This window comes from Trichechus manatus, unplaced genomic scaffold (genome assembly GCF_000243295.1).
Source record: "Trichechus manatus latirostris isolate Lorelei unplaced genomic scaffold, TriManLat1.0 scaffold00059, whole genome shotgun sequence".
NCBI classification, from domain to species: domain Eukaryota; kingdom Metazoa; phylum Chordata; class Mammalia; order Sirenia; family Trichechidae; genus Trichechus; species Trichechus manatus.
The window spans coordinates 11362032-11389885 of NW_004443995.1; the positions used below are offsets into that span (position 1 = coordinate 11362032).

The following is a 27854-nucleotide window of genomic DNA, read 5'->3' on the forward strand; positions in this document are numbered from 1 at the left end:
CTCAGATTCCTAAAAAAGTCCAGACCAATAGAGACTAGAGGAACCCCCAAGACTACTGCCCTAAGACACCCTTTGAACTTGGAACTGAAGCCGCTCCTGGAGGTCACCTTTCACCCAAATAATGGGTTGGCTTATAAAATAAACAATATCACATGTGAGTACTGTGCTCCCTTAACTAATCAACTATATGAGACCAAACGGTCAACATTTACCCTAAAGCAAAGATGAGAAAGTAAGGAGGGACAGGTAAGCTAGATTAATGGAAACAGAACAAACGGAATGGAAATAGTAAGAATGTTGACCACATTATAAAAAATGTAACCAATATCATGGAATAATTAGTATAAAAATTGTTAAATAGGAACCTAACTTGCTGTGCAAACTTTCACCTTAAACACAATAAAATATTGTTTAAAAAAAATAACTAAAGGAGTTGTGGTGGTCAGTTTTATATGTCAACTTTGCTAAACTACAGAGCCCTGGTGTACAGTGGTTAATATCTCAACTTCTAACCAAAGGTCAGCAGTTTGAATCCACCAGCCACTCCTTGGAAACCCCATGGGGCAGTTCTACTCTGTCCTATAGGGTCGCTATGAGTCGGAATCTGACTCAGCGGCAGTGGGCTTTGGGTTTGATTGCTAGGCTACTGTTCCCAGTTAAGAAGTTCAGAATAGGTAGGTTATTTTTTAAAAAAATCATTACTGCCTGTGGCTGACTTTTGGGTTACATTTGTTTGAAAATTATTTGTTTGTAAATCAAACTTTTTAAAGCAAAGATTTTAAGTGTTTCGTGATACTCAAATGTAATCATAAAGCAAAACTTTTGTAATATGAAGAAGCATTTCTTATTTGATTTGAACTTTTTTGTTCTTAAGTCATAGAGATGAACCAACAACCTGGTATTTCATTTGCTCCATAGCATAAACCATTACCTAATAGAAAGTTAGACACAAAGGAATTTGTTGACTCTTTTAGGCCAATAGAATACCACTTACCACTTCACGCACTGGGTCCCTCTGTCCTCTAGTTATATGAGCCCTGGTGGTTCAGTGGTTAAGCACTCGGCTGCTAACCAAAAAGTTGGCAGTTCGAACCCACCAGCTGCTCCGCAGGAGAAAGATGTGGGAGTCAGCTTCCATAAAGATTACAGCCTAGGAAACCCTATGCGGCAGTACTACTCTGTCCTATAGGGTTACTAAGAGTCAGAATCAACTTGACAGCACACAACAACAACTTCCTATAGTTATAAAATACAGGTATTATTAAAATATATATATATGTATATAAGATATTCTCTACAAAAGATGACATAATGTCTGGCATCTACTAGGTACCAAGTAAATCTTTGTTGAGTTAAACAGAATTCAAAATGAGCGTACATGTCTAAGTCATAAACTACTTTGTACTAACCACTTTTGAAAACAAAATTCATAGTTTCCCTGTCTCCTTGTAAAATACGAAGAAGCCTATGATCCAATGCTGTATTTTGATTACCATCCAATTATCACATGAATGAAGGACAACACTCACCAAATGTGATGTTGACAAAATGAAGAAGTACAAAAATATTATTTGGAAATCTGAGTGCTTTTAAGTTTTCAAATTTTGCCTTTCTTCTCTGGAGAGGCATCTTTAATCTTGCTATTGAGGGGTCCCATGTATTCAGAAAAAAGCAGATCAGACATCTGAAAGATACATTATAAATCTCCGCAGTTATCTTCACCTCTGAGACTTGCATCCTCCAAACAAATCATTAGCTCACAGAGCAGGCAATATTCTTTTGAGCAGAGGAACATGACCCCCTAAGGGAATAGAGCAGTGAGAGCCCTCAGGTCTCCAGATAAAATAGAACTGTGATTCACCCACAATCATCTCTCATCTTTGTATCTCTCACAGGGAACACAGCGAATATAGGGACTTTCATAGTATTTTAAATACCTTCGATACAGTTGGAATGATTTCATATTCCTTCATTCCTTCCTAATATTGGAATAAGAACAGACTCTCTCCTCCCAAAGTTAGGAATTTAGAGGGAATTCAAATTTATCGCAATTCACTAAAATTATTCAAGCCTAAAGCAACAGAAATTGGTTGGGGAGGCTTAAGGGCCTATGAATTTCTGCTGATTTCTCCAGAATATAGTTTATTTTCCTTAATAGAACTCTTCTGTATACAACCAGGGAGAAACTTATTTTTTTGAATGAAAGGCAAATTCAGCTTACCTTTTGGAGATCACAGACCCAGGTATAGGACGTTAACGCAGAAACAAAGGCTTTCTGCATTCAACTTAAGAGTAACATTGAACTAGAAATGTAATTATAACCATTTAAATGCCAATATTGTTGAATGCTAATATTACTTCACTCATAATAATTCTATCAGTAGCGTGATTTTAATGCACTTTCTTATTGTAGCCAAATGTAGACTATATCTGAGAAACAGGATGCCAATCCCGAGTATAAAAATAAATTTAAAAACTGGCTCATCAGCATTTAAGACAGTTTCCTTTAAGAAAGTGTGTAAAGAAGGTTTGTTTGAGTGCCAAAAATTTCACCCAAGTTTTATGAATTTTTACTATTCTTAAAGAAAAATATTCAGAAATCGTGAATTTGTCACTCAGCCCTTGGTTTAATGTTGGACCTTGGCTTAATGTTGAATCAGGTTTTCCTGGCCTGTTCTTCATGCTTGTATTGTTAATTCATGAACTTAACCCTTTCACACACAAAAAAAAACCATTGTCATCTAGTCAATTCTGACTCCTAGCAACCCTATAGAATTGCCCTATAAGATTTCCTAGTCTGTAGTCTTTACAGGAGCAGATTGCCAGCTCTTTTCCCCTATGGAGCTGCTGGTGGATTCGAACAGCTGACCTTTTGGTTAGCAGTCAGGCACTTAACCATTGTGCCATGAGGGCTCCTTAGTCATGTTAATAAAACCAAACCAAACCCATTGCTGTCGAGTCAGTTCCAACTCATAGTGACCCTATAGGACAGAGTAGAACTGTCGCATAGTGTTTCCAAGGAGCAGCTGGTGGATTCGAACTGCTGACCTTTTGGTTAGCAGCAGAACTCTTAACCACTGCACCACCGGGGCTCCAACCCTTTCAAAAAATGTGAAACAGCTATAGTCATAACTGATTCCCCATGGTTTTTAATACTTTGATCGCTATTTCTGTTTGTTAAAACATCCTGATAGTGAGGACAAAGTTGTGGAATTAACAGAAAAGTAAGCCAGCAGGTTTAATATCATCCCATAGTCACAGAGCAAACCTCAATGTCTAATAATATGTTTAACAACTTGACACATAAAAGGAAGATTCCAGTGAAAAAAGCGTGACTGAATCCAAGCTCATTCTACTGGCAGCTTGTAACTGAGACAGGTTGGCAGTCAGAGTCTGGTGACCTTGGTTGTAAGACCATATCAAGCACTGATTAGCTTTGTGACTTTTGGCAAAGGATTTCAAGTCTCTAGTTTGTTACCTGAGGTTTGCAATAGATCATTGATAAGATTCCTTCTGGCACTGGCCACAACTCTTCATTCAGTAAGATCATCTTTCTAAATACATATGGTATTCTGTCATCCTTAAAAGGGCAATCTAGATTTTCATGATCATTTATTTGTTGGTTTCCCCCAACAAACACAGGTTTCTGTGGATTTCCACAAAAGGGATTTCCAAAAATGTTTATGTATGAAACAACCGTATAAATGCTGAGTGTGAAGATTTGGTCCTTCTGCTAGAATTTATGGTAAAGAAGCCCCTAGCTATCTGAAGTCATATGCAGTTTTACTTTTCCCTGCTTGGCACTGTCAGGGCTGATGAACTTTGCTTTCAATTCATCTTCCTGTTTTCATCCCTGTGCCTTACTTCCCCTCAGTAGCCCCCCAATTCCCCATCTTTTCTCCCACTGTTCCTGGTGCCTCCAATTCCTGAATATGCCTGAACTTGCAGAACTCATTCGTTTTCTAGTCATCATGATCCCTTCTTCATGCACTTTAGTTTGTGGCTGCTACTCTCCTCCTTAACCTGGTACCACGCCTACATCTTCTTCTGAAAATGAGTTAAAATCATCTTCAGCTTTGTGGACTTTTATAGAATCATGGAATGTATGAGTTACATGGTACCACATAAATCACTTGGTCCAAACTCTTTATTTTCAGATGTCCTCAGAGAAAACACAGTCATCCAATAATCCAAAAGTCCAAACGAACTGTAATCTAATTCCTCTGAATTCTTGTCCAGGATTCTTTGCACATGTTGCACTTTCTTACATATTACTTCATAGTTAGTAACATACATGTTTAACATTTTAAAAAACGTTTTAAAGTCTATATAAAAATATTCACAGTGAGAAGAAACAGATAGGGTTTCTACTTCTGGCCAAGGTGGAGTAACAGGTGCCAGACTTGCCCTCCTGACTTAACTAAAAAATAAGCAAACAAAATATGTAAGACAACGGTTTTCAGAAATTGGATAATGGGTGTGCAGGACAGTGATTCCTGAGGAAGGGGAAACAAATGAGGCATGAGCACCATGATTTTCGCAGGTAACTGCCTGGATAAAATTCCGAGGAGAAGAACTAAAGCAGAGCCCAGTAGATTCTCTGACTTGCGGAGACTGATTCAGGAGTTCCAGGAAGCCAGGCTGGCTGGAGTTTCCAGAAAAGAGTACTGGAAAGAAAAGTAGCCAACTTGCAACTAGGCTATCAAAATGCTGAGGATGGCAGAGAGGAAGCACAGGAGGAATGTAGATCCTTAATGATTGCTTTGGACACTGAAACAACTAACCATAATTGCCAACACCATTTCTCTACTTCTTAAGTCACTCTTAGCTGGGAATTTTTGTTACTTGCAGCTAAACACACTCTAACAATAAAATGCCAAGTGGTACTAACACGGTATCTAGCACGAAGTAGCAACTGTGATTATCGTTTAGTCCTGGAAGCTAGCACAATGCCTGGCACGTCATAGTGCCCAAAGAATGCCTGAACTGTGAAGCTTTTTGTTGAATAACCAATTTTTTATGGTAAAACTTTTTAATATGTATGTTTTTCAAGCACTATGAAATATCTCAGAATCAAGTATTCTCTCTGAATTTTAAAAATGTCCCATGTTCTAAAATTACTTCGCTCTCCTCCCGATTTAACACCTTTCTCTAATTAGGACACCCATTCCTTCTGAGCATCAATGTTATGAACGTTAGGAAGCAATCGGTCTGATTGAATTGATTCACACTATATTATGAATGACTAAAAGTGTTTTGATCTATTTAGAGCAATTAGCATTTTTTAAAATGTTGAAAGATTATCAATCTCCAGAACATAGGACAGTTGTAATGTGGTATATAATTGAAATCATTTAGGCAGGTGAAGTCAACACATGGACTACTTGGTCTTCTGATGTCTGGAAATCTCCCCTTAAATTCAACTTCTCTAAGCTATTCCTGAATTTCAATACTTTCCTTTCTTCACTACAAATTATACACTTAGAAATAAAAGTTATTAGAATTTTTAGGTGACAGTTCACTCAACCCTTAAGGAATCTGATGAAAGCTAAGGTCTCTCTCCTCTCTTCAGAAAAATGTACAATTTTTGCATATACTTTAAGACGGTTCAATAACCTTTACTCAAAGGGGTAGAAGTGATAAGTGTTTAGCAGTATCTGGTTCTCTCCCTTTCTGGACACATGGAAGGCTGCACCTCTCAGCCCCTTGCAACTGAGCAGGGCTGTGACTAGTCCTAGCCAAAGGCCTGCAGACAGAAATAATTTGTCACTTCTGGACATAAGCATAGGTAAACCCACTGTGACCCTGCCACTGATTCTTTCCCTGCTGTGGAGATCATGGAGGAAGGTTTATTAAAAATAATGTAGCCACAAGATGGAAATAGGAGTCCCTGCTTATGCCTAACAGTTAAGCCTTCAGCTACTAACCCAGAGGTGCCTCGGAAGAGAAGTACTGGTGATCTGAACACATGATGTCCCCATAAGTCAGAATCTACACAATGGCAACTAGCTTATAGTTTCTTTGTTTTTTAAGATGGAAGTAACCTAGACCACTAACTCTCCATCCACATGGCAAACACTTGCCCTAGAAAGGCATACAGATCTGAAGCAGATTTTGTGGAAAGACAAGACAATCCTTTACTGTGGAAAACCACTGAGATTTTCGGAGTTGTTTGTTACTACTGCTAATTTAGCGTATCCTGACTCTGGACGCTTCAGGATTCTTCATGATGGCTCCCAAAATAGCAACAGCGGCAGGCCCAGTGGGAGTGGAATTGGGACAGCCATTTCTCTGCATGAGAATTTATAAACTGTGTGTTCCTAGGCTCTGGGTCTCCCTGTGAATTTTTTGGAGGCAGATACCCTTAAAATCTTTTGTTTTTCACTTCCATTTCCAGTCACAGAAAACAAGTTTGGTCAGACAAATGGAAAATTAAACCTTAAAATATGTCTCTATATACTGTATGCTAGTGTCAAAAAAGTGTAAGAAGGATATGATCATATGTTTATTAGTACAAAAGCTTACATATGCTTTTGTATGAATCCCATTTAAATCATAATAGATTACATGTGTATTTCTACTAAATATCAAGAAAGAGCTGAGAGAATTCGATGTCTTCTGACACTGAGAAGAAAATAGAATAATTCTAAAGGTAAAAACATGCTGAAAAATACAAACCAGTACTTAATTGGGGCCAAATTTTTTTTTAAATAAGCAAGACAGCAGAGTTTGAGCCTGAATTTTAAATCTCCTCATTCAAATACAGTTTGCCCATCTTCATACATTTCCTACAACACAAGTGACAAGTTTGCTTCCTTAAGAATCATGTATTTCTTCAGAAAACTAATGCTCACTTCATTGAGAAATAATAATGTAGCTCCAGATCCCTCGGGTTGAAAGATCTTTTTTTTCTCTCTCTTTTTTTTCCCCCTCTGAGAATCTCCTTCTCTATCTGCTGCCTTGGTTCAATAAAAGAGAATCCTTGATTGCTCAGACAAAAACTGTACTTCTTTTAGATTCTGCTCACAGTTCTTGGTAGCTGATGGTGTTACCAGTTTTAACTTACCAATGTACACTGGACTCATCACGTCCAAGAAAAATGTAGCTGAGTTTCTCTAATCTCTTTTTATTTCAATTTTCTCTGTAATTGCTGGTTTGAGCAGCTTATCAAAAGATTATTGATAGGTTAAGCCAAAGCAAAACCAGAATAAATGCTGGAGCTGTGCCAGTAGAAGGTTAGGGTTTGAGGGGCTGAACGAATCCTTTGTCACCTGTCTGTATTTGTCTCATTCCCACTAAGGGGTCTTCCCTCTGCTCATAATTATGCCCTTTTACTTGTAGTCATAGATTCCAGGTGCTGTGCCAATTTAGCTAAACAGCTTCTACTATTGCTAGAATTTGGAGTCAGAAAGATCCTGTCTTGTGTATATTTAACCTTTCTTTGATAAGGCTCCATTAGGACAATTCCAGTGATTCTTGATCCACACGATTTCTTCTGAACAAAGAAGTGACATGACATTGGTGTTTAAAACACATACATATCAAAGGCACACATCTTGTTGGTTTCTAATTCTTTCTAACATTTCCCTGATATGAGGTATTGTGGGGGGGTTTTTTGTTTTTGTTTTTCTATTTACCTCTCACCTTGGTTTTTATTAATAAGAATTTAGAATTTTTAACCACAACAGTAATAAGAAATTATATACATGTTCCCGGAATTCACTTTCATTAAATACTTCCACTTTGTCCTCCCTGTATTTGTAACTCCCAGGCAAGGTTGAATTTTCTATAATCTAGGTTCTTTAACAAATTAGTAGAAAAAATAAATACTTTTCACAACAAATATTATTTTAGAAATTAGTAATGATTTATAGTGCCTTGTTATGATGACTGACTTGAATTTCAATCCCTAGAGATCTATCTATCTGTCTGTCTGTCTATCTATTTCCCTTCTCACAGATGGTGTCTGTCTCATGAGGATATGTACAAAGTCCTCATATGGAAAATATTGGGCAAATATCTAGTCAAAGAAATACTAGTATATTTCTTTATTTTAATATCTGCCAGTCCATCCCGACTAATATCTTCACCTTCCTGAAATATATCCTTGAATCACTATGAATGTACCCGAACACATTTCTTTCTGAATCCTCTGAAATACTAGAGCAATGAAATAAATATTAAAAGTGCTGACCAATATTCACCATCTTCCTCAAATCCTTTAACACTGCAGTGTACTCATGTGTTTTCTTCCTTTCCTTTCATTCTAACTTTCAAATAAAAAATCTGAGCAAACAAACAGCCATCTAAGATGCATCAATTGGTCCCAACCACCTGGAGTAAAGGAGAATGAAGAACACCAAAGACACAAGGAAAGTATTAGCCCAAGAGACAGAAAGGGCCACATAAACCAGAGACTTCATCAGCCTGAGACCAGAAGAACTAGCTGGTGCCCAGCTACTACCAATGACCGCCCTGACGGGGAACACAACAGAGAGTCCCTGATGGAGCAGGAGAAACGTGGGGTGCAGAACTCAAATTCTAGTAGAAAGACCAGACTTAAGGGTCTGACTGAGACTGGAGGAGGCCCGGAAAGCATGGCCCCTGGATTCTCTATCAGCCCACAACTAAAATAATTTCTGAGGCCAACTCTTCAGACAGGGATTGGACTGGACTGTGGGACATAAAGGGATACACGTAAGGAGTGTGCCTCTTGGCTCAGGTAGATACAGGAGACTAAATGGGCAGCTTCTGTCCGGAGGTGAGATTGGAAGGCAGAGAGGGTTAGGACCTGGTTGAGTGGACATGGGGAATCGGGTGGAGAGGAGGAGTGTGCTGTCACAGTATGGGGACAGCAATTGGAGTCACATAACAGTGTATGGGAAAAATTTTTTTTTTAAATCTGAGCAAACAGATGTTCTTTCATTATGCCCTTGAGGTCAACAAACTTGGACTTTGTCAAACCAATAGGGAAAACTAAAGTTAGCTCATTGAAGTGCTATGCCTCTAAGGGATTTTATTTATTGACTGGTATCAAGCACCCAAAATGAGAAAAAGACTGGTTAGTAAGATAAATCTGATGTCTCTGAATTAAGACTATGCATTTCATTGTACCAGCAACAATAGCTAATAAGTGTATCTTGCTCTCTTATCAAAGGTGGTAGATAGTTCAACACCTTCAAAGATCTTCCAGTTTTGCTTATTAGATGATAAGCTGCTGGCAGGGGAGGATAGTTTTCCTCAAGTCCAAACATATTGTTAGTCCAAGTATTAAAATAACAATGGAGATAAATGGAATGAAACTTTAAAATCAGTAGTCAGTAAGAGGGTTGGTAAAAAAATCTGGAGAATGTGGTCAAAATGGCCATCATAAAATTTTGAGGTTAATATTTTTGCTATTCAGATTTATTTGGCCCAAGGTTTGATCATAAGCCCTCAACAGGATTATGAAAAGGGGCAAATAAGCTGTACAAGAGAAAGCTATTATGTCTAGCCTTTCTCTTTCTCTCAGAATAGAAAAAACTTGCCTTGAATACAACATGAGCAAAAGAAACATAAAAAAAGTTGCTGTCAAGTTGATTGTGATTCATGGCGACCCCAAATGTGTCAGAGTAGAACTGTGCTCCACAGGGTTTTCAGTGGCTGATTTTTCAGAAGTAGATCACCAGACTTTTCTTCCAAGGCAACTGTGGGTGTATTCAAACCTCCAACCTTTCAGTTAGCAGCCAAGCACGTTAACTGTTTGCACCATGCAGGAACTCCAAAAGAAACATAGTTTTTATAAAAATCTTAATAGGGACAGATAAACAGCCTGATAATATTATTTGTCATAGGAATACTCCTGAAAATTATCGATATCCAAATAGCTATATTAACTACCTCTCATCTGAATGAATTCATTTGTTCTCTCATCTTCATCCAGGGCTTTACATTATAATTCATTTTGAAAACTTATATGATAAAACATGAATATAGCATATTCCTCAGTAATTTGATTGGCAGGAAATAGCAAAACATGACAAGCACTACTTTTTAATAATTTATAACTACTTACATGAATCTACTAAGTTTAGGCACACAATTATATGACTAATTATGTTGAAAATCCAAGTGGATGGTTAAATAGATGACCATGCCCCGAGGCCCTTCCAGTTGTTTCTGCCGTCTCATTTAAGCATGCAAATGTTATTAAGCATCTCTGGCTAAAAATTTTTCAAGCATGCACTAGTGCAATTGTATAGATAATTACACATAGTACTGTCATTTTCTATATCTAACAGGAATTTTCCTTTTTAAAAAAAAATCAGCTTTCTACTGGGTAGTTTTCTCAGGATATGTCAAGAAAAATACAATTTTTAAAATATAGGTAGACCAAAACCTACCTCTTGGTCTGCTTCAGGATCTCTTCTTGACTCTCTTTTGCACAACAATTTGAGGGGAAAGAAAGATTCAAGCCATATACTGAAATTAAAGCAAATTTAAAATACATATAGGTGAAACATCTATATTCAAAAATAGATCCAATTGAAAGTATAATTCAACAACTATTTTTAAAAGCCAAAACCAAACCCCATTGCTATTGAGTCAATTCTGACTCATAACAACCTATAGGACAGAGTAGAACTGCCCCATAGTGTTTCAAAGGAGCAGCTGGTGGATTCGAACTGCCAATCTTTTGGTTAGCAGCCTTAGCTCTTAACTACTGCATCACCAGAGCTCCAATAACTATTTTAGGTCCATATAAATATTAATACAATCTTAATTTAAAAAGTTACAAAAGTAACAACTGCCCTGTTATACAAATAAAAAAGTAGATACCAAAGCTTTCAGGTTTGCATATTCTAAAGCCATGTTTATATAACAGCAAAAAATATCCAGAAAAAAATTACCCAGTGCATACACATTGGCAGGCTAATATCTTGTCCTGAGAACTATTAAGGAATCTTTACAATATAGAAGCTTGCCTGATGCCATCATTTGGCAGGTTGAATTGTACACAGCCCTGTTTGACATGTCACTGGCTCCCAAAGCAGTTTAGTGTACTTGGACCTGATTGGTGGCACCCAGGGGCAGTTTAGCCAATAAGCAAGGTAAGCACGGGCTTACTTTTGCTTACTTACTAATCTGTAGTGAGCAGTTTCACATGGGTTTTACCACATCAAAGTGACATTGTTCACTACAGATTAGTAAGTAAGCACAAGTAAGCTTGTGCTTACCTTGTTCACTGGTAATCCATCCCTGTCAGGGACTGTAAATTTGAAAAGAGACTTTGATTCTGTAGGAAGGTGCTATCAGGTTGTGAGAGGGACAGATGCCAGCCATACCTAGAAGCAGAATCTTTGATGTGGTGAAAAAATGTGAAATTGTTCACTACAGATAATCTAGTAAGCAAGGTAAGCACTCTGCTTACCTTATCTATTGGATAATCTGCTCCTGGTGGAGCCTGTCTCTGGTAGCAAAGGAACTTGGGAAAGGGAATATGGGGCTTTTCAACACCTACTGTGAAAAAAAGTCTCAACTTTCCACTTAATTCATGAAGTAGGGACTTTCTTAAACATAGAAACAGAGGTTTAGATGCTGGTGGGCAATAAAAAAGAATAACGTCCACTAGAAATAGTGTTTAAGTACTATGAAGAAAGAATAAAGTAGGGTAATAAGACAGAAAGTGATTAGAGTTGAGAACTATTTTAAATAGGCCGTCCAGAGAAACATTTCAAATGAGGCATGCCTTGAAGGGGAACCTGATGGAAATCACTAAACAAGCCGTTTGGATATCTAGGAGGGTGGAGAGAAGATATCCAGGTAAAGCTAGGCTTGTTCAAGTAACAATTTGGCTGGAGAAAACTGTGTGAGGCATAAAGAGGTAAGAATTTTAAGGTTCCAGGGACCAGTTAATGTAGGTCTAGTAGGCCATGATAAAGAAGAACTGGTGTGTTCAAGCTGGTGTTGGTGAAGAATAGTGAATATATCTTGGACTGCCAGAAGAACAAACAAATTGGTCTTCGAAGAAATACAACCAGAATGCTCCTTAGAAGTGAGGATGGAGAGACTTCGGCTGGCTTACTTTGGACACATCATGAGGAAAGATCAATCTCTAGAAAAGGGCATCATGTTTGGTAAAGAAGAGGGTCAGAGAAAATGAGTGAAACCCTCAGTGTGATGGATTGACACAGTAGCTGCAACGATGGTCTTAAACATACCAATGATGGTGGAGATGGCGCACGACTGGCAGTGTTTCCTTCTGTTATACATAAGGTCACCCTGAGTGACCTTGAACAAAACTAACAGCAACAACAGGCCGTGGTGATGACTGGATTTTATTCCAAGTGTGATTAAAACTGTCATTGAAGTCTGAGAAGAGGAATTTGATTGACTTTTTAAAAAGCTGACTTTGCCGGTGAGAAATAGGCTGAAATCTACAGTAAAAAATATATTTTACATTGTGACATAGAATACATAAAATGAATCAAAAGTTTGACAGAACAATGCTTACTACATGGGAAACATTCTCTTATTTTTCTATTCTACTGTAGTCTCATCTATTTTATATTTTAACGATCTTAAAGAAATTATAAGTAGGAGATTCTTAAGAGAAAAGGTTGACATTGAAGTTAGAAATATTCACTGATGACCCATGAGATATTCTGTTGCATTTTCTATATGATACAAGTATTTTAAGATAACCTGTGGAAAATTAAACTGCACAATAAGCCTTAGGCAGTTTCTCAAGGTACAACTCAAGGACCACTTGGATCAAAATTACCTGGAGGAGGGAGGGAATGTTTTTATAAATGCATATTCTAGGGCCTACCACAGGCTTATTGAATTAGAATCCCTGATGAAGGGACTTAAGAATCTGCTTTTAACAAGCTCACTGGGCGAGTCTATGTGTGAGAAGTGCTCTTAAGTTTTTCAATATTTTAGGGTGATAATGCAAAAGTTAGCTTTTCCTCATAAATACATGGTATTTCACTAATATATGTAGATCCACTTAGTGAGTCTTCAGATAACATTTCTTAACAATATTTGTACTGCTGAATATTATTATAAATTCACATATGAAATATGGAAAGCACTTTAAATCAGTTCTATTCCTTTCATCTCCTTTGTCTATTTTAAAATAAAATCAAGTTTCTTGAAGTCTTCCCCCAATTCCAACCCTGTATTGATTATTTCGTTCTTCATGTCATGTATCAGAAATAACCTTCTTCTTTTAGCTCTTCAGTTACCTTTCCTTTCTTCTTCTAAATGTTTCTGAAATTTCCCTTCCCCAAGTAGTCTACCTGAACGTGTTGACTGACCCTTTCGTGAATACTGGAACATATTTAAAAAAAAAAAAAACCTGTTGCCATCGATTTGATTCCAACTCATAGTGACCCTATAGGTCAGAGTAGAACTGCCCCATAGAGTTTCCAAGGAGTAGCTGGTGGATTCAAACTGTCGAACTTTTGGTTAACAGCTGTAGCTCTTAACCACTACCCCACCAGGGTTTCCAGAACATGTAAGTTTCACTAAAATTTTTCACCTCTGGGATTTCTTGGGAGGATGGTCGTTCACTTATAGTATGTGCTGCCATCTGGTAGGGACATGTGTAACTGGGTAAAATGGAAGAAACATTCTTTGGTACAAAATCACTGTGGTAGAAGTTATTGTATGAGGTGGTGCATCCTGGAGGTGTGATTGTGTAAAACTTTTGTCTCTTTTGGCTTTTGTGCAGGGAGATAAGCCTTGTAAGTATATTTACAGTTTCCTGTGTGATAGTTAGGGAGCCCTGGTGGCACAGTGGGTAAAGTTCTCAGCTGCTAACTGAAAGGTTGGCAGTTTGAACCTGCTAGCTACTCCATGGGAGAAAGATGTGGCAGTCTGCATCCGTAAAGAGTTATAGCCTTGAAAACCTTATGGGGCAGTTCTACTCTGTCCTATAGGGTTGCTATGAGTCAGAATAGACTGGGTGGCAATGGCTTTAGTTTTGTGTGTGTGTGTGATATTTGGAAAATCAAAATCAATCCTACTACCAGAGTATAGTGGAACATATGTGTCCCACCAATTCTACCACCCACCAGAGTCCAGTGGAACATATGTTCCCACATAATATTCCTCAAAATCCATATTACCAACTAAAAATTTAGACATACTCAATTAGTCAGCATGCATTCCACTACTGAAAACACATTCCATCAACAAAAATTTCACAACACAAAATAATTCGTTCGCGAAAGGGTTAAGGGTTGACCCTTACCCCTTTCATGAACGAATTATTTTGAGTGTGAATTTTTTATTGATGGACTGCACCATGTATTCACAACACCGCAACCCTAAGTGGTATGTGACAGCATCATTTTTCAATAGCTTCCCATGTCATTGATTTTCACTATACATTATGCTCCACTATGGTACAGATGGAAATTTCTCATCATATCATTCTATTTAGATGCATTCTGTATACAACAGGTAGGTGGTTCCTCTAAAAGGGTTTTCAAAGTACCATTAAAGCTTGTGGGGAATTTTCCTTTTTTTTTTTTTTTTTGGCTCTAAAAGGAAAACACGGGAAGCCCCCAATGGTGGCTTTATTATGGATCATACGCAGGCGCGAACGGGGCCCCACTCTGGCACATATGATGTTTGTGAAGAATGGGGCTTAAGACCTGAAGTTGTAAAGTCACTTCATCAAATGCTTTCCAATTTCACATTCCCTGTGGCTGTGGATGGAGTTACGTCCCCCATATTAGTGATATCACTACAGCAAAGCCTGTAGCAGGGACATCATCCTCATCCTGGAGCCAAAGCAAAATATTCTGACTTCTATGACTGTACAACAAAGGAATCATCTCCCATTGATTCTGCTTTGAAAACAAAAAAAGGACAGAATTCACACGTGTTCATGGGGAAACATGGGGTTAAAGTGGACTGCATTTTGGGAAGTGTTGAGCTGACTTGCTGTGCTGGGAGACTGTGCAGTCCTAGCTAATGACTTGTAGGTACTGAATCCTCAGGTCTCTCAGGTGGTTTCAGTCGATCAGTTTTGGCAGCATGATGAAAAGGTTGAGATAAAATAAACTGACAGTTGCTACTCATTGTAGGCAGCAAGCTGTACCCAGGCAGCTGAGACCCAGAGAGCCCTCTTCCCCAAACAAAGGCTCTCACTGCAGTGAGCAATGAACTCCAAATAAAACAGAAAAAAAATGGGGGCAGATTGGCAGCTGGTGACCGACTGGAGGAGGGAAGGGAGGGAAACTGGGAAGCACAACAATTGTTGGCTAATTAGAAGCCATTCCCACCTACTTAATACCAACCCATTAAGCAGAAAACACTTTTCATCTTTCTCTCCTGCTACACATGACATTATACTCCAATCAATACCCTCCCACCGGCAGCCTCAACGCCCACCAATGAGTACGCTGCAAGTTTAAGAATGCAGTAATTGATTGGGGACAGGGAAACGACAGCTTTCACGGTGTATTTTCTGAAGATACTATTGCAGCGCTTGTGATGCTTAGATAAAGTAATCATCTCTGTAAACTGACAGCTGTCAAAAGTTGACAAACTTAGGAGAAAACCTAAGCATGTTAGACTTATTTGAGCCTTAATAGCAAACGGTTATATGAATCAATTTTCTCCCTTTTGGGGGGAACACTCAAATATTTGGCTTAATAGTTTCATTCTCACAACTGTCATCTCCACCCTCTACTGACACACACACACACAAACACACAATTTCTGTGATGACATATGGAAAGTATAGTAGGTGTGCATAAAATTAATTCATATTTGAGCATGCTTTTAGTAGAATACTTTCATGAATCACAATTTTAAGCTTATAGGACTTTATCTCAACAACCCAAATAAACTACTAGAAATTTTGTCCTAATACAAGATGCTATTCGTGTGCTTTCGCCTTCATGTTATTTGAACAATTTTTCATTCTCCCCTTTTAGATTGAATAGCTTCAAAAAGCGAGTTTGGTGGATCTGAGAAACAGATCTGTTTTAAAGACTATTTCCATGAAAAAATAGATTTAAAAGGTTATTTTGGTTTATTTCAGTTCTCTGACTTAGGTAAAGGTTCTTTATCTTTTTTCTGAACTTTAATATCAGCTTCTAAATTTTATATAGATTTTCTAACTGATATTCCATCACTTCTCCCACTTCCTACATACTAAGTCATTGATCACAATATTAGCCAAATATTCACAGATGTTGGACTAGGGAGTAGAAAGGAAAGCAAATTGCTCCCCTGTCCTGAAGGATTTAATATCTTAGAAAATTAATAGAGATACTCAGGTTTGACATACATAAACTCATTTGGTTTATTGCAAGGTAGTCATGGCAAGGCATGCAAGTAAGACCTCACATTCATTTAAAGTGAAGAATCAGAATTAATAATTACAATCACAATGTTAGTTCAATGGTTAGAGTCCAAATCTTTAGACTTCAGGTTTTTACTTCTAACAAGATATCTCAGAAAGAAGGCTTAACCTTGGCTCAAACTCTGAAGAGGTCCATCTTAGGTAGGGTTTGAGGTTGGCGGCGGCGGGCTGAGTCTCAGCGGGCTCTCTGGGTTTGCCTCTGCCTTCTCTCAGTATGTGAGCAGAAATTTAGTGTTTATATGCGAATTTGTCAGTTTGGCTCCATACAACAAGGGCCAATGTGACATCAAAGACTAGTATGTCATATCTTTTCTCCAGGGTTAGAGATTAGCCAAATGCTGCAACTTTTCTTCGAAGTTAGAGATTAGGGAGGTTGTTTAGACTTACGTTTCAAGACTAGTTTACAAAGTTTAACTATGCTATGTCTTCTTTTATCACAGCATGTCAGGTCAAAGTCAGCTTAAAGGTTGTTTACCATATTCTTCATATACTTCTATGTTTCTATGTCTAAGTTCAGAAATTTTTAAAATAATTTTCTTATGATATACAGGTTTCTAATGACTTATTTTTAATGTTAGAGAGCCTCATGAAGGTAGACATTTCTATTTCTAAATTCATATTATAAGGACTTATACATGTATTTTGAAAGCATGGTAGTAACTTACACCTTATGGGATTTGAGACCATTATATAAACCTACAGGATATCCCCTAAGCTATGTCAGCAGTCCTCAGACGGTACAAATAATTAACATGTTCCACTGCTAACTGAAAGGTTGGAGGTTTGAATCCATCCAGAGGCACCTCCAAAGAAAGACTTGGCAATCTACTGAAAAATCTGCCATTGAAAACACTATGGAGCACAATTCTACTCTGACACACATGGAGTTGTCATGAGTCAGAGTTGACTTGATGGCACCTGGTTTAAGCTATGTCAGAATAATGAAGAAACAGTGGAGGAACAAATAGAATTTCAAAAACTGAGGTTCAAGTTCATTGTACAGAAGTTTCATTGTGATATGAGACTGCCTTGGAATTTCCAAGTAGGACCTTTAAAGGATGGAGAAAGGATGTGTGGGCATTGATAGCTTTAACCCATTGCCATAAAGTCAATTTCAACTCATAGCGACCCTATAGGACAGCGTAGAACTGCCCCCATAGGGTTTCCAAGGAGTAGCTGCTGGATTTGAACTGCTGAACTTGTGGTTAGCAGCCGAGCTCTTAAAAACTGTGCCACCAGGACTCCATAGCAGGACCTTCAGTAGGGGAGAATTTACTGGAAATGATGCTGGTCAAAAGAGCGGAGCATGGTCCTGTGACTCCATCCATGTGCGTAAAACAAGTGAGTTTAAAGCTAAGTTATCGTTTTATTGAATGTGAATAGAATGGGTTGAACTTTACAAATTGATTAAACTGTACTATTTTAAAGCACATATTTCAAACACAGGAATGAATATTGCCCAAACTATTGGCTGGTAGTGTCAGAGTTTTATAAAAGAACACATGCCCAAACATACCTGCATTACACCTTGCATACACTGATAAGGTAAGAGGGTGTCATGGTTTGAATTATGTCCCCCAAAAAAATGTATATATCACTTTGCCTGGGCCATGATTCCTGGTATGGTGTGATTTTCCTATATGTTGTAAATCCTGCCTGTATGATTTTAATGAGGGCGGATGGGTGTCAGTTGTGTTAGTAAGGCAGGACGGGATCTACAAGACTGGATTGTGTCCTGAGGCAATCTCTTGAGATATAAAAGATAGAAGTGAGCAATGAGACGGGGACCTCATACCATCAAGAAAGCAGTGCCGGGAGCAGAGCGCGTCCTTTGGACCGGGGTCCCTGTGCTCTCGAGAGGCTTCTAGTCCGGGGGAACATTGATGAGAAGGCCGACAGAGAGAAAAAGCCTTCCCCTGCAGCTGACACCCTGAATTTGGACTTTTAGCCTACTTTGACTGTGAGGAAATAAACTTCTCTTCGTTAAAACCATCCACTTGTGGTATTTCTGTTATGGCGGCACTAGACTAAGACAGAGGGGGTATACTGGAAGAAGAGAAAGAGGGAGAGAGTCATGTCATATTCTAAAGGAATAAACTTATGACCTGATTCAAATATATATATATATATATATATATATATAATATATATATGCCCACTCATCAGTCAATTTCTCGGCAAGAATTTAAGCTACCAATGTCAAGCCTTAGAAGCAACACATAAGAAAATTCTTCTGGTGTCCAAAGCCAAGTTTACTATTTCAGTTGGAAGTTGTTTTTTTTAAAAAACAAATAAAAAATATGTATACATACACATGTCTTTATTAACCCAGTTCTGGTAGAATATGGTTTTCTCGGTACCACTAATTTGGTGACCTTTGTTGAATGCTCAAATTGCCTATTTCAGATTAACACCATCTAAAGTGTAAATAATATCAAAAGTTCTAACATCACTTTAAAATATATTAACTGAAATGCTAACGTTTTGAAACCAGATAGTTCAGGAGGCATCAAAAAGAATTGATAGAGGTTTATAGAATTATAATAGAAAAGCTGAATCAGGTGGAAAATGTAACACATGCATAAAGGTCGAGACTCCTTTAGACTTCGGGAAAAGAAGGTTCTCTAATGACCTAATAACTGTCTTCTAGTAGGAGTTGTTAAAGAAGGGATGCTTTAACAGACGTCCTCCATCTCCTCAGAGGATAGAGCAGAAGAAAATGGACTTAGAATTACAGCGCAAGAGATGTATTTTGAGCTCTCTTGTTGATTTGAGTGTGGAAATACCTCACCCATCAGTCAAATTTTGATGACATTAACAAGTCAGGTATTTGTTGTTGTTGTTGTCTGAGGCAATGGCAACCTACTTTATAGAAGGGGCAAGTATATTTACCCACAATAACTATTTAAAACAAGGAAGCGAGTTATAAGCAGACACAATGACAGCATCATGCAACAAGGGCTGAACACAAAGACAAGGTTCACACATACACACACACACACACACACACACACACACACACACTTGTACAAGTACCCAGCAGTCTGGGAACCCAGCATTTTATATGGGAACCAAGAAACCTTACAAACTCAATGGCCTCTGACTATCTCATATAATTAATTTTTCTGTTGATGACCCTCAACCACTAAGAAAAGATGAAATTACATTTATGTTGGTCTGTTTAAGAATGGAAGAAAATTTTCTGCTGGAGAACTTTACCTCTGTAAAGGACCTCCAGATTTCTAGTTCAGCCTGCATTTTACAGATGAAGAAACTTAGGTTCACAGAAGGTAAAGTGTTGTACCCAAGGTCACACAGAGTAAATGACAGAGTCAAAATGAGAATGCATATCTTCAAAATACACATTTCATTTACTTTCTACTTCATTGTGCTGCCTCCACCAATTTTACTACTTTTATTTATTTATATTTTTAGTTTTGTACTTGGTGGAGTAAATTTATCTTAAAAGTTTACCATCAGCCTTCTCAAAAGCTTCTGGGAAAATAAGGGGATACTATATTGAATACTGGAGCCCTGGAAGCGTGGTGGTTAAAATCTCCCCTGTTAACCAAAAGGTCAGCAGTTCGAATCCACCAGCTGTTCCTTGGAAACTCTATGGAGCAGTTCTACTCTGTCCTATAGGGTCACTATGAGTTGGAATCAACTCGACGGCAATGGCCTTGGTTTTATATTGAATACTAGTAACAGCTACCAAGTCAATTGTTGAATCTATTTCACAAGTCTTTAGAAAGTTTTGAGCTAGAAATGAGCCCTAAGGTGCCAACTGGAAGAACCATTTGAGAATAGGGCCCTAGGTTAATTTCTCTTTTAAACTTTCATCCATCAGTGGATCCTATCTATCCTTTTTTTATCTTGAAAGAATATTAAAATGGTATTTGTAAAATATATGCCATATCCTAAAGGAAATGGCATTGTTTAGCACAAAGGTAGAAGACAAGTATCAGATATTTCCATAATGTTAAAAATAAGATTCTATATCTTCCTACTTTCGAAAGTAAGTAGTCAATGTTCTATCTTCACTGAGATTCAGTCCCTTTCCTAATTGAGAAACACCTAAAATATGATAAACTATCAAAACCATTGATTCTGCTACTAATGCAGCTTTTAAAGGACTGCTTGTTTGAAGAACAGAGTTTGTGAGCCTATGTTAAGGTATAAGAAGTAGCAGATTATTTCAGATTTGTATTGGACAGTAAAGCATTTTCTTATGATGCATAAAAAATGTTAATGTGTGAGCATTTCCTATCTTTCCTCCGTCCCCCCACCTGCTCTATTTCCCTCCTCGTCCCACTCCCAGAAAACAGAAGAATTTTGACTGGCTGAGAGACAAACTAAGTCAATTTACCAAAAAAAAAACAAAAAACAAAAAAGGCGTAAGAGGCAGATGGGGACAGAGACTAAGATGCTGAGCAAGATAGAGACGAGAGAGGACCTTTGTGTGTAGTGTTGGAGAAGTGTGGAGAGAGCAAAAGAACTGGATAATAAAGAAAACGGGAGATTGTGAAGTGGTATATTGGATTATGAATAAAGCCCCTTTGATGATATCTGAGACATACAAGGACAGAATTTGAGTTATGCTTAAATTGCTTTTGCTGTTGGGCTGTGTTTCCTCTCCTTTGACAGGATGCTGAAACTAGACCACAGGGGTTCCTGGATTTATAAGGATTTTTCAGGTTATTCATGTGCATCAAAACCATCTTCATTTGCTGATGTTTACTGGGCACCTATGATGATTAAAACTGTGGTCAATTTAAATAAAACAAGATTCCTTGCCTCCAGGCTCCTGTGTTCTATTCTAAATAATCGTTCATAGAAAAGTAATCATTACAGAATGAATTGGTTGGATTTGTCATTTTTTACTCTCATAGATATTTCCCTGTAGGCTTTATAGGCTAGTTTTAGAAACAACTGTAACAGACAACATTTTCCATCATGGAGTAGTAGATTACATAGATAAGAGGAAAACGTTTTTATCATCAGTTGCTATCATTTACTTCTTACTAAACAAAAACAAGGACCTAGTGGTTGCATTGAATGTGGTATTTCTGAATTTATTTCTCTGTTTCTCCAACAAAGTAATGTCAGAAAACTAGTTAATAATAAATATTTTACTTAAGTAACTTTATCAGAATGCTATTAACAGTCATTTTATCTTGATATTTTCTTTTCCCCTTCTCGTGGCAACTAATGCATTTTCGTAAATCCATTAATTTTCAACAAGAATATTTATTCCATGTTGAATGACCAAGATACAACATTTTAATGTCTATAAATAATGAACTGGATAACTTATTTTATTTTTTCATTATTTGTGCATTTTCTGCACAAAGGTAGCAGGAAAGGGACTATTAGGAGTGAAGGTAAGACTACTGTAAAAAAGAGTGAAGAAATGTACCACAAAGTAGTAGAGGTTTCAGTGTCTTCTGTATCAAATCAATATGTCAGAAATCAATTTGTAGAAGTAAAAAGAATGATACAGAATTGGTAACTGACAGTTGCGCTAAAAAGACGTCATGGTCTAGGCCATGTTTTAATTAGCCTAAAGTCATGCTTAATAGCTGGCATTATTTTATTTTATTTTTTGTTTGCTCCCTAGTAGAAATTGGCCCTGAGATTTGCTTGGGGTTGTCCTTTTAGATTTTTGTTCATTGAAGACTAAAATTCAAGATTCTGTATTAGCTACTAGGATCCTCATCTAGTTTATTCTACCAAGAAATTTCTTCTACCACTGAATTTCTTTAATAATCCACGTATGCATAAAAAGACTTCTGGGGAGAGAAGCATACCATGTGCACAGCTATGTGAATTTCATTTTCTAGAGATGTCAAATTGAAAACATCTCAAATTACTGCAATAAAATTTCATCTTCTGGTAGTTCTACACCAGAGGTGAATAATTTGAGATAATACTGGATTGGGACAGCATGTCAGTGAACGTTGGTTCTAGGGAAGTTCTACTGAGCCCAAAATACAGTGAGTTTGTTTTATATAATGCTTGCTTTTATGGAGTAAATCTCTCTAAATGCAGTCCTTATGTGAACCTTACACTGTGCTGAGAAAACTTTACAGTCTATCGATTTATTCGTCATTTTTTTAACCTTAAACTATAAAATTACACGTGTCTTCAACCATCATTCATTTAGAGATATTGGAGTTGCCCATATTTTTTTATTGTGGTTTTAAGATCTCAGTTTCAGTTATCTTAAAAGAAATAAATCTTCTGTTCAGAGCTTAAGTCTCTTAAGACTTTCCTTGAGATTAACAGTCATGAAAGGAGTTAACTCATTTCAACATGATGCAATGTCTATTTTTATAGGGTATATATATTTTGAATGGGAAACATATCAAGCCCTATAATACTGGATTATCCAATCTAGCAATTCTTCTATTCGTATCTGACTATAGATTTTACTATATTTCACTTTTTTTCAGAGACTATATTGATAGGTATATTTATGAACATACGCTGTTATTTCAAGGTGGGGAAAATGTATTTTTACAAAGAAAGCCCAGTGCCATTGTCCCTTCTTTTTTAAGGCATTTTTTGACTTTCTTGAGTACTTTATATTGCACGTGCACATCTAACTGGTAAACTCCACAAGTTTTATCTATTATCATTGTCAAGTCCAAGATTATTGGAATATCTTGATGTTTATGAGACTCACCAAACCAACCAGGCCCAAGCCCCTGGGGTAGAATCAAGAGAAGTATCTGTAGTGACACTCGAGAGATGTGGATTCTAATACTAATCCAGCCATTTAAGAGCAACAACCTCCAACAAGTCGTTGACTATCTGATGCTCCATTTTCAAATTTGTTAAGTGAGCAAATAATTCCTATTTACAGGGCTGTTGAAAGAATTAAAGTGTGAAAAAGCTTGGACAGTGCCTAGTGTATATATAGCAAGTGTTCAATAAGTATTTGATCTGTCATTAAAGAGCTAAACTCCAGAAAAGGCAAATCTAGAACTCTGAAAAACCTCAAAGAGTAGTTGCAACTAGCCCAAAGGAGACCACATAATTCTAGAGAAGAAGAAACTCCTACAGAATATGCTCCAATATGTACATGACTGGACGTCTTATCTTATTTACCCAAACGGGATGCGTGATCCCTGGAAGAGAACTAGAGAGAGCTAGAGTGTGATAGAATGTGCTTCTTTTTAAATTTTTTGTTCTTATTATTTAAAAAATAATAATCAAATATATGATGCAGAAAAAGAAGGTCCTCGTAACATCTTACACCCACCTCCCTCCCCACACACACATCAAATTTAGAAAGATTCATTTAGAAAAATGATTCATTAGACCGTGTTATACCCATTATAAGGTACCCAACCCTGTGTACTGCCAAGAAGACTGAAACATTGTGGTCTCTACCAATGAATAGTTCCCAAAGAGCATGTTGAAAAGAAGTATTCTACTGGGTTTAATTTCACGGAAGCAGGTAGAATTTAGCAGATCTGGAAGAATATATAAGCCCTGTGATTTTTATAACTTAAAAATTACTCCTTCACCAATTTTGAAATTTAATTAAAATATTCTTTAAAGTTCTGCTAGTAAGCATAATGTCACATTTATTTCAAATGAAAGGATTTTAGAAGGAAGTAGGTAGCTTTTTGTTTTAAACGTTATTTTCTTTCATCTCTTGTACTGAAAATTGATACACATTTAGACATGCTTTGCTCTCACTTAAAGCTAAAATTTTGAGTTAGAATTGTGTTTACTGCCCTTGTCATTTCAAAGAAAGGTAAAAATATATATAATACTTTCAAATTGTAAAATATTCCAATTTTTGAGAATCTCTAAATGTCTAGAAACCCAAGTAGCTATAAATGTCATTATTGCGATGGAATGGGGTAAAATATAACATCTTATGAACCAGGATTATTTGAATGTGGTGTTGAATTTAAGGTTCGCTTTCTAGCTCCAGCTATCTAGTTATAAAATACTCTAAAAGCAGTAGAAATAGCAGGTGGGTCCATTCTACAGGAAAGCCTATCAATTCAATATTATTTTGACTAGCTTCCAGGTTAGTCTTCCATTAGGAGGAAATTGAGAACCAATGTAAAGGAAGTAAAATGAAGTCTTGGCAGTTTCACCAAGAGTTGAGAGCCAACAACTGTGGGATAAAAGTAGTGATGCCCAGACTCAGCCAGACAGAGCCTAATCTAATCCAATTCTAATCTGTTCTAAAACCCCAGACTATAATAGCCTATCATGACAAAAAATTAAAACAGAGAATCATGTTGTCTATTTGTTTGTATTTATAATATTTAATTAATTAGTTATATATGTAAAATTACTGATACAGCACAAATATTGCACAATGCTTATCAATGGATCTAATTTAAGATTGTGCTATGTACTTTGCTTGAATTCGGTTTAAAATGTTATTTCAAAGTTTTTTCTAAACTATAGTAAATTCCTCGAAAATGCACTGCTCCTACTTGTTTATGCTCATATGCTACACTTAAACGTTGGAATTTATTTGGCAAAAATTGGAAATTAATTGGATGGAATCAATAGGTAATGCTACAAATTATAACCAGGAACTGTTCTATTGAGGTTAACAATAAAAGATTATTATAAAATCTTTCTCAAAAGTCCTCACACAGTAATTCTGAAATGGAACATTTACTTTACTCTTGTATTTATAAATTTTCTTTACAAGAATTCTAACCACGTTACACTGGAACGAGTACACTTCAGATTTGTCTTCTTCATCTCATTGTTCAGTCATTGCTGCCCAGCCTGGAGTCTTAGAACAGTGTTTCAGAACTGCCTTTTGCAAAGTTGCTCTTCATTGCTGATCATTTCAAGAAATTAACTCAATCCGTGGTCTGTTTCTTTCCTGACAGAGAATTGAGCACTCATACGTGTACAGATGCAAACATAGGAATGTGACCGTGCCTGTGTGGGGGTATGGAAGTGCTAGCTGATGTGTGTACACATGCAGCTGCTTCTTTGCAACAGAGAATCTACATGAACCTAAACAAAACAGAAACTGAGAGTATCATGATTCACTGAGACATTTTTCAACTTAATTGCTGCTGAAAGAAAACTGCATAAAAAGAAAAGGCAAATGACATACTAAAATTGTGTCCTTATCTGAAAATGTGGGGGCTGACTTCAAGGTGGCGGCACAGATGTGGTTATGAAGAGAAGCAGATAGATGTGAGATATATTTTTGTACAGAACCAGTAAGAGTTGTGGATAGATTACTCTTAGGGGTTAAAAAAAGGGTGGCTCCTATGTTCTTGCCTTGAGCAACTGGGTAGAGATTTGTTTTGTCCAGAAAGAAACACTTTGGATGGGAAAAGCTGAAGTTCTATTTTGAACATGTTATATTTTTAGATGTTATAATGTGTATTAGGTCCTCAAAGATTTCAAACAGGAGTTGGATATTCAAATCCGGAGCTCAGAAGACAGGATGGGACTGCAGATACAAATTCAGGAGTCATAGATTATGGCTAGTATTTGTAGCAGTGGTCATTAATAACCCTGAGGGAGTAGAGAGAGAAATGAGAGAAAGGGACAAGGTCTGAGATAGTCAGACTTCTAAAAGTATAAATTGCATAGGAGAGAAGGGGCTAGCAATAGAAAGCAAGAAAGAATAGACATATCCTGAAAAAACATATACTACATACCCTGAAAAAATTGCCACTGTAAAATGCTTTATTGTCATTGAAATGTAGAATAAATCTTTTTAAAGACTTTTAAAATGCATGGTTAAGTTAGCAAAAAGTAAGGTAAATATCCAGAGGCCTAAACCATAATGTCCTCATTATGCTTGAGGTAAAGCAAAGAAGTAGTTTGGCTTAAGCTCAAAATTAATGGCTGGGATAAAGTGGGAATGATCCAATAGAAAGAGAAGAAATCATGGTGAAAGAGAGGGGAAAATTGTTAGAACAATATCCTTGTTTAGGCAAGAAGGAATGAGATCTAGTAAACAAATAGAGGGGTTGGCCTTAGATGGCAACACAGACACATTCTCTATTGAGAATTTTTGTAACTCAAAAAATTGCCAATTTCTTACTGTAACAGGAGTGTGGGCAGAATTTCTGGGCACAAGTCCAAGTAGATATGTAGATGTGGTGGAAGTTTATCAAAGTTATCTTTTAATTCCTCCACTTTTGTTAGTAAAATAAGAAACAGCATCATTATTTACAGGTAAAGATGGAGGTTTAAAGAGAAAAGAAAAGGTATGCAATAGTTTTTAAAAAAAATTTTATCGTGCGTTAGGTGAAAGTTTACAGCTCAAGTTAATTTCTCATTCAAAAATTTATACACATATTGTTTTGCGATATTGGTTGCAATCCCCACAATGTTACAGCACCCTTCCCCTTCCCACTCCAGGTTCCATGTGTCCATATGTCCACTTCCTGTCCCTTCCTGCCTTCTCGACTTGCTTTTGGACAGAAGTTGCCCATTTAGTCTCGTATATTTGATTAAACTAAGAAGCACATTCCTCACATGTGTCATTTTTTGTTTTATAGGCCTGTCTACTCTTTGTCTGAAAAGTGGGCTTCAGGAACAGTTTCAGTTCTGGGTTAGCAGAGCCTCAGAGAGCCATGGTTTTGAGGGTTCTTCCAGTCTCTGTCAGACCAGTAAGCTTGGTCTTTTTGTGAATTTTAATTCTTTTCTACATTTTTCTCCCGCTCTATCTGGGACTCTGTGTTGTGGTCCCTCTCAGAGCAGTCATTGGTGGTAGCTGGGCATCATCTAGTTCTTCTGGTCTCAAATTGGTGGAGTCTCTGGTTCATGTGGTCCTTTAGTCCTTTGGGCTAAAATTTTCCTTGCATCTTTGGTTTTCTTCAGTTTCCTTTGCTCCGGACAGGATGGGACCAATAGCTGTATCGTAGATGGCTACTCTCAAGCTTTTAAGACCCCAGATGCTGCTCACCAAAGTAGGATGTAGAACAGTTTCTTTATGAACTATGTTATGCAAATTGACCTAGATGTCCTCTGAGACTATGGTCCCCAGTCCCCAGCCTCAGCTACTTGGTCACTCAAAGTACTTGGACAGGTCTAGGAAATTTCTGTGCTTTTGCTTTGGACCAGTTGTGCATGACTTCCCCTATAGTGTGTGTAGTCCTTCCCTTCACCGAAGTTAACACTTGTCTACTATCTATTTAGTGATTTCCTCTCCCTCTCCCTCCTTACTCTTGTAACCATCAAAGAATGTATTTTGTGTGTGTGTGTGTGTGTGTAAACTTTTTGTTGGGTTTTATACAAGTGGACAATATTTGTCCTTTTGTGACTGACTTATTTCACTCAGCATAATGTGCTCCAGATTCATCCAAGCTGTGAGATGTTTCAAGGGTTCATCATTGTTCTTTATCATTGCATAGTATTCCGTTGTGTGTATATACCATAATTTGTTCACCCGTTCATCTATTGATGGGCATTTAGGTTGTTTCCATCTTTTTGCTATTGTGAATAATGCTGCAGTGAACATGGGTGTACATCT

At 37.3% G+C, this 27854-nt stretch overlaps 1 protein-coding gene across 1 annotated transcript in view; it reads left to right on the top strand.

The window, feature by feature from the left end:
- TTC29 (tetratricopeptide repeat domain 29) overlaps positions 1-26618 on the top strand; it is a 183415-nt gene extending 156797 nt beyond the window's left edge. Inside the window, exon 9 of the mRNA XM_023733573.1 lies at positions 25243-26618. Coding sequence (XP_023589341.1) covers positions 25243-25250 — 8 coding nt within the window. The 3' untranslated portion in view covers positions 25251-26618. The remainder of the gene's footprint in view (positions 1-25242) is intronic.
- Positions 26619-27854: the final 1236 nt, after the last annotated feature.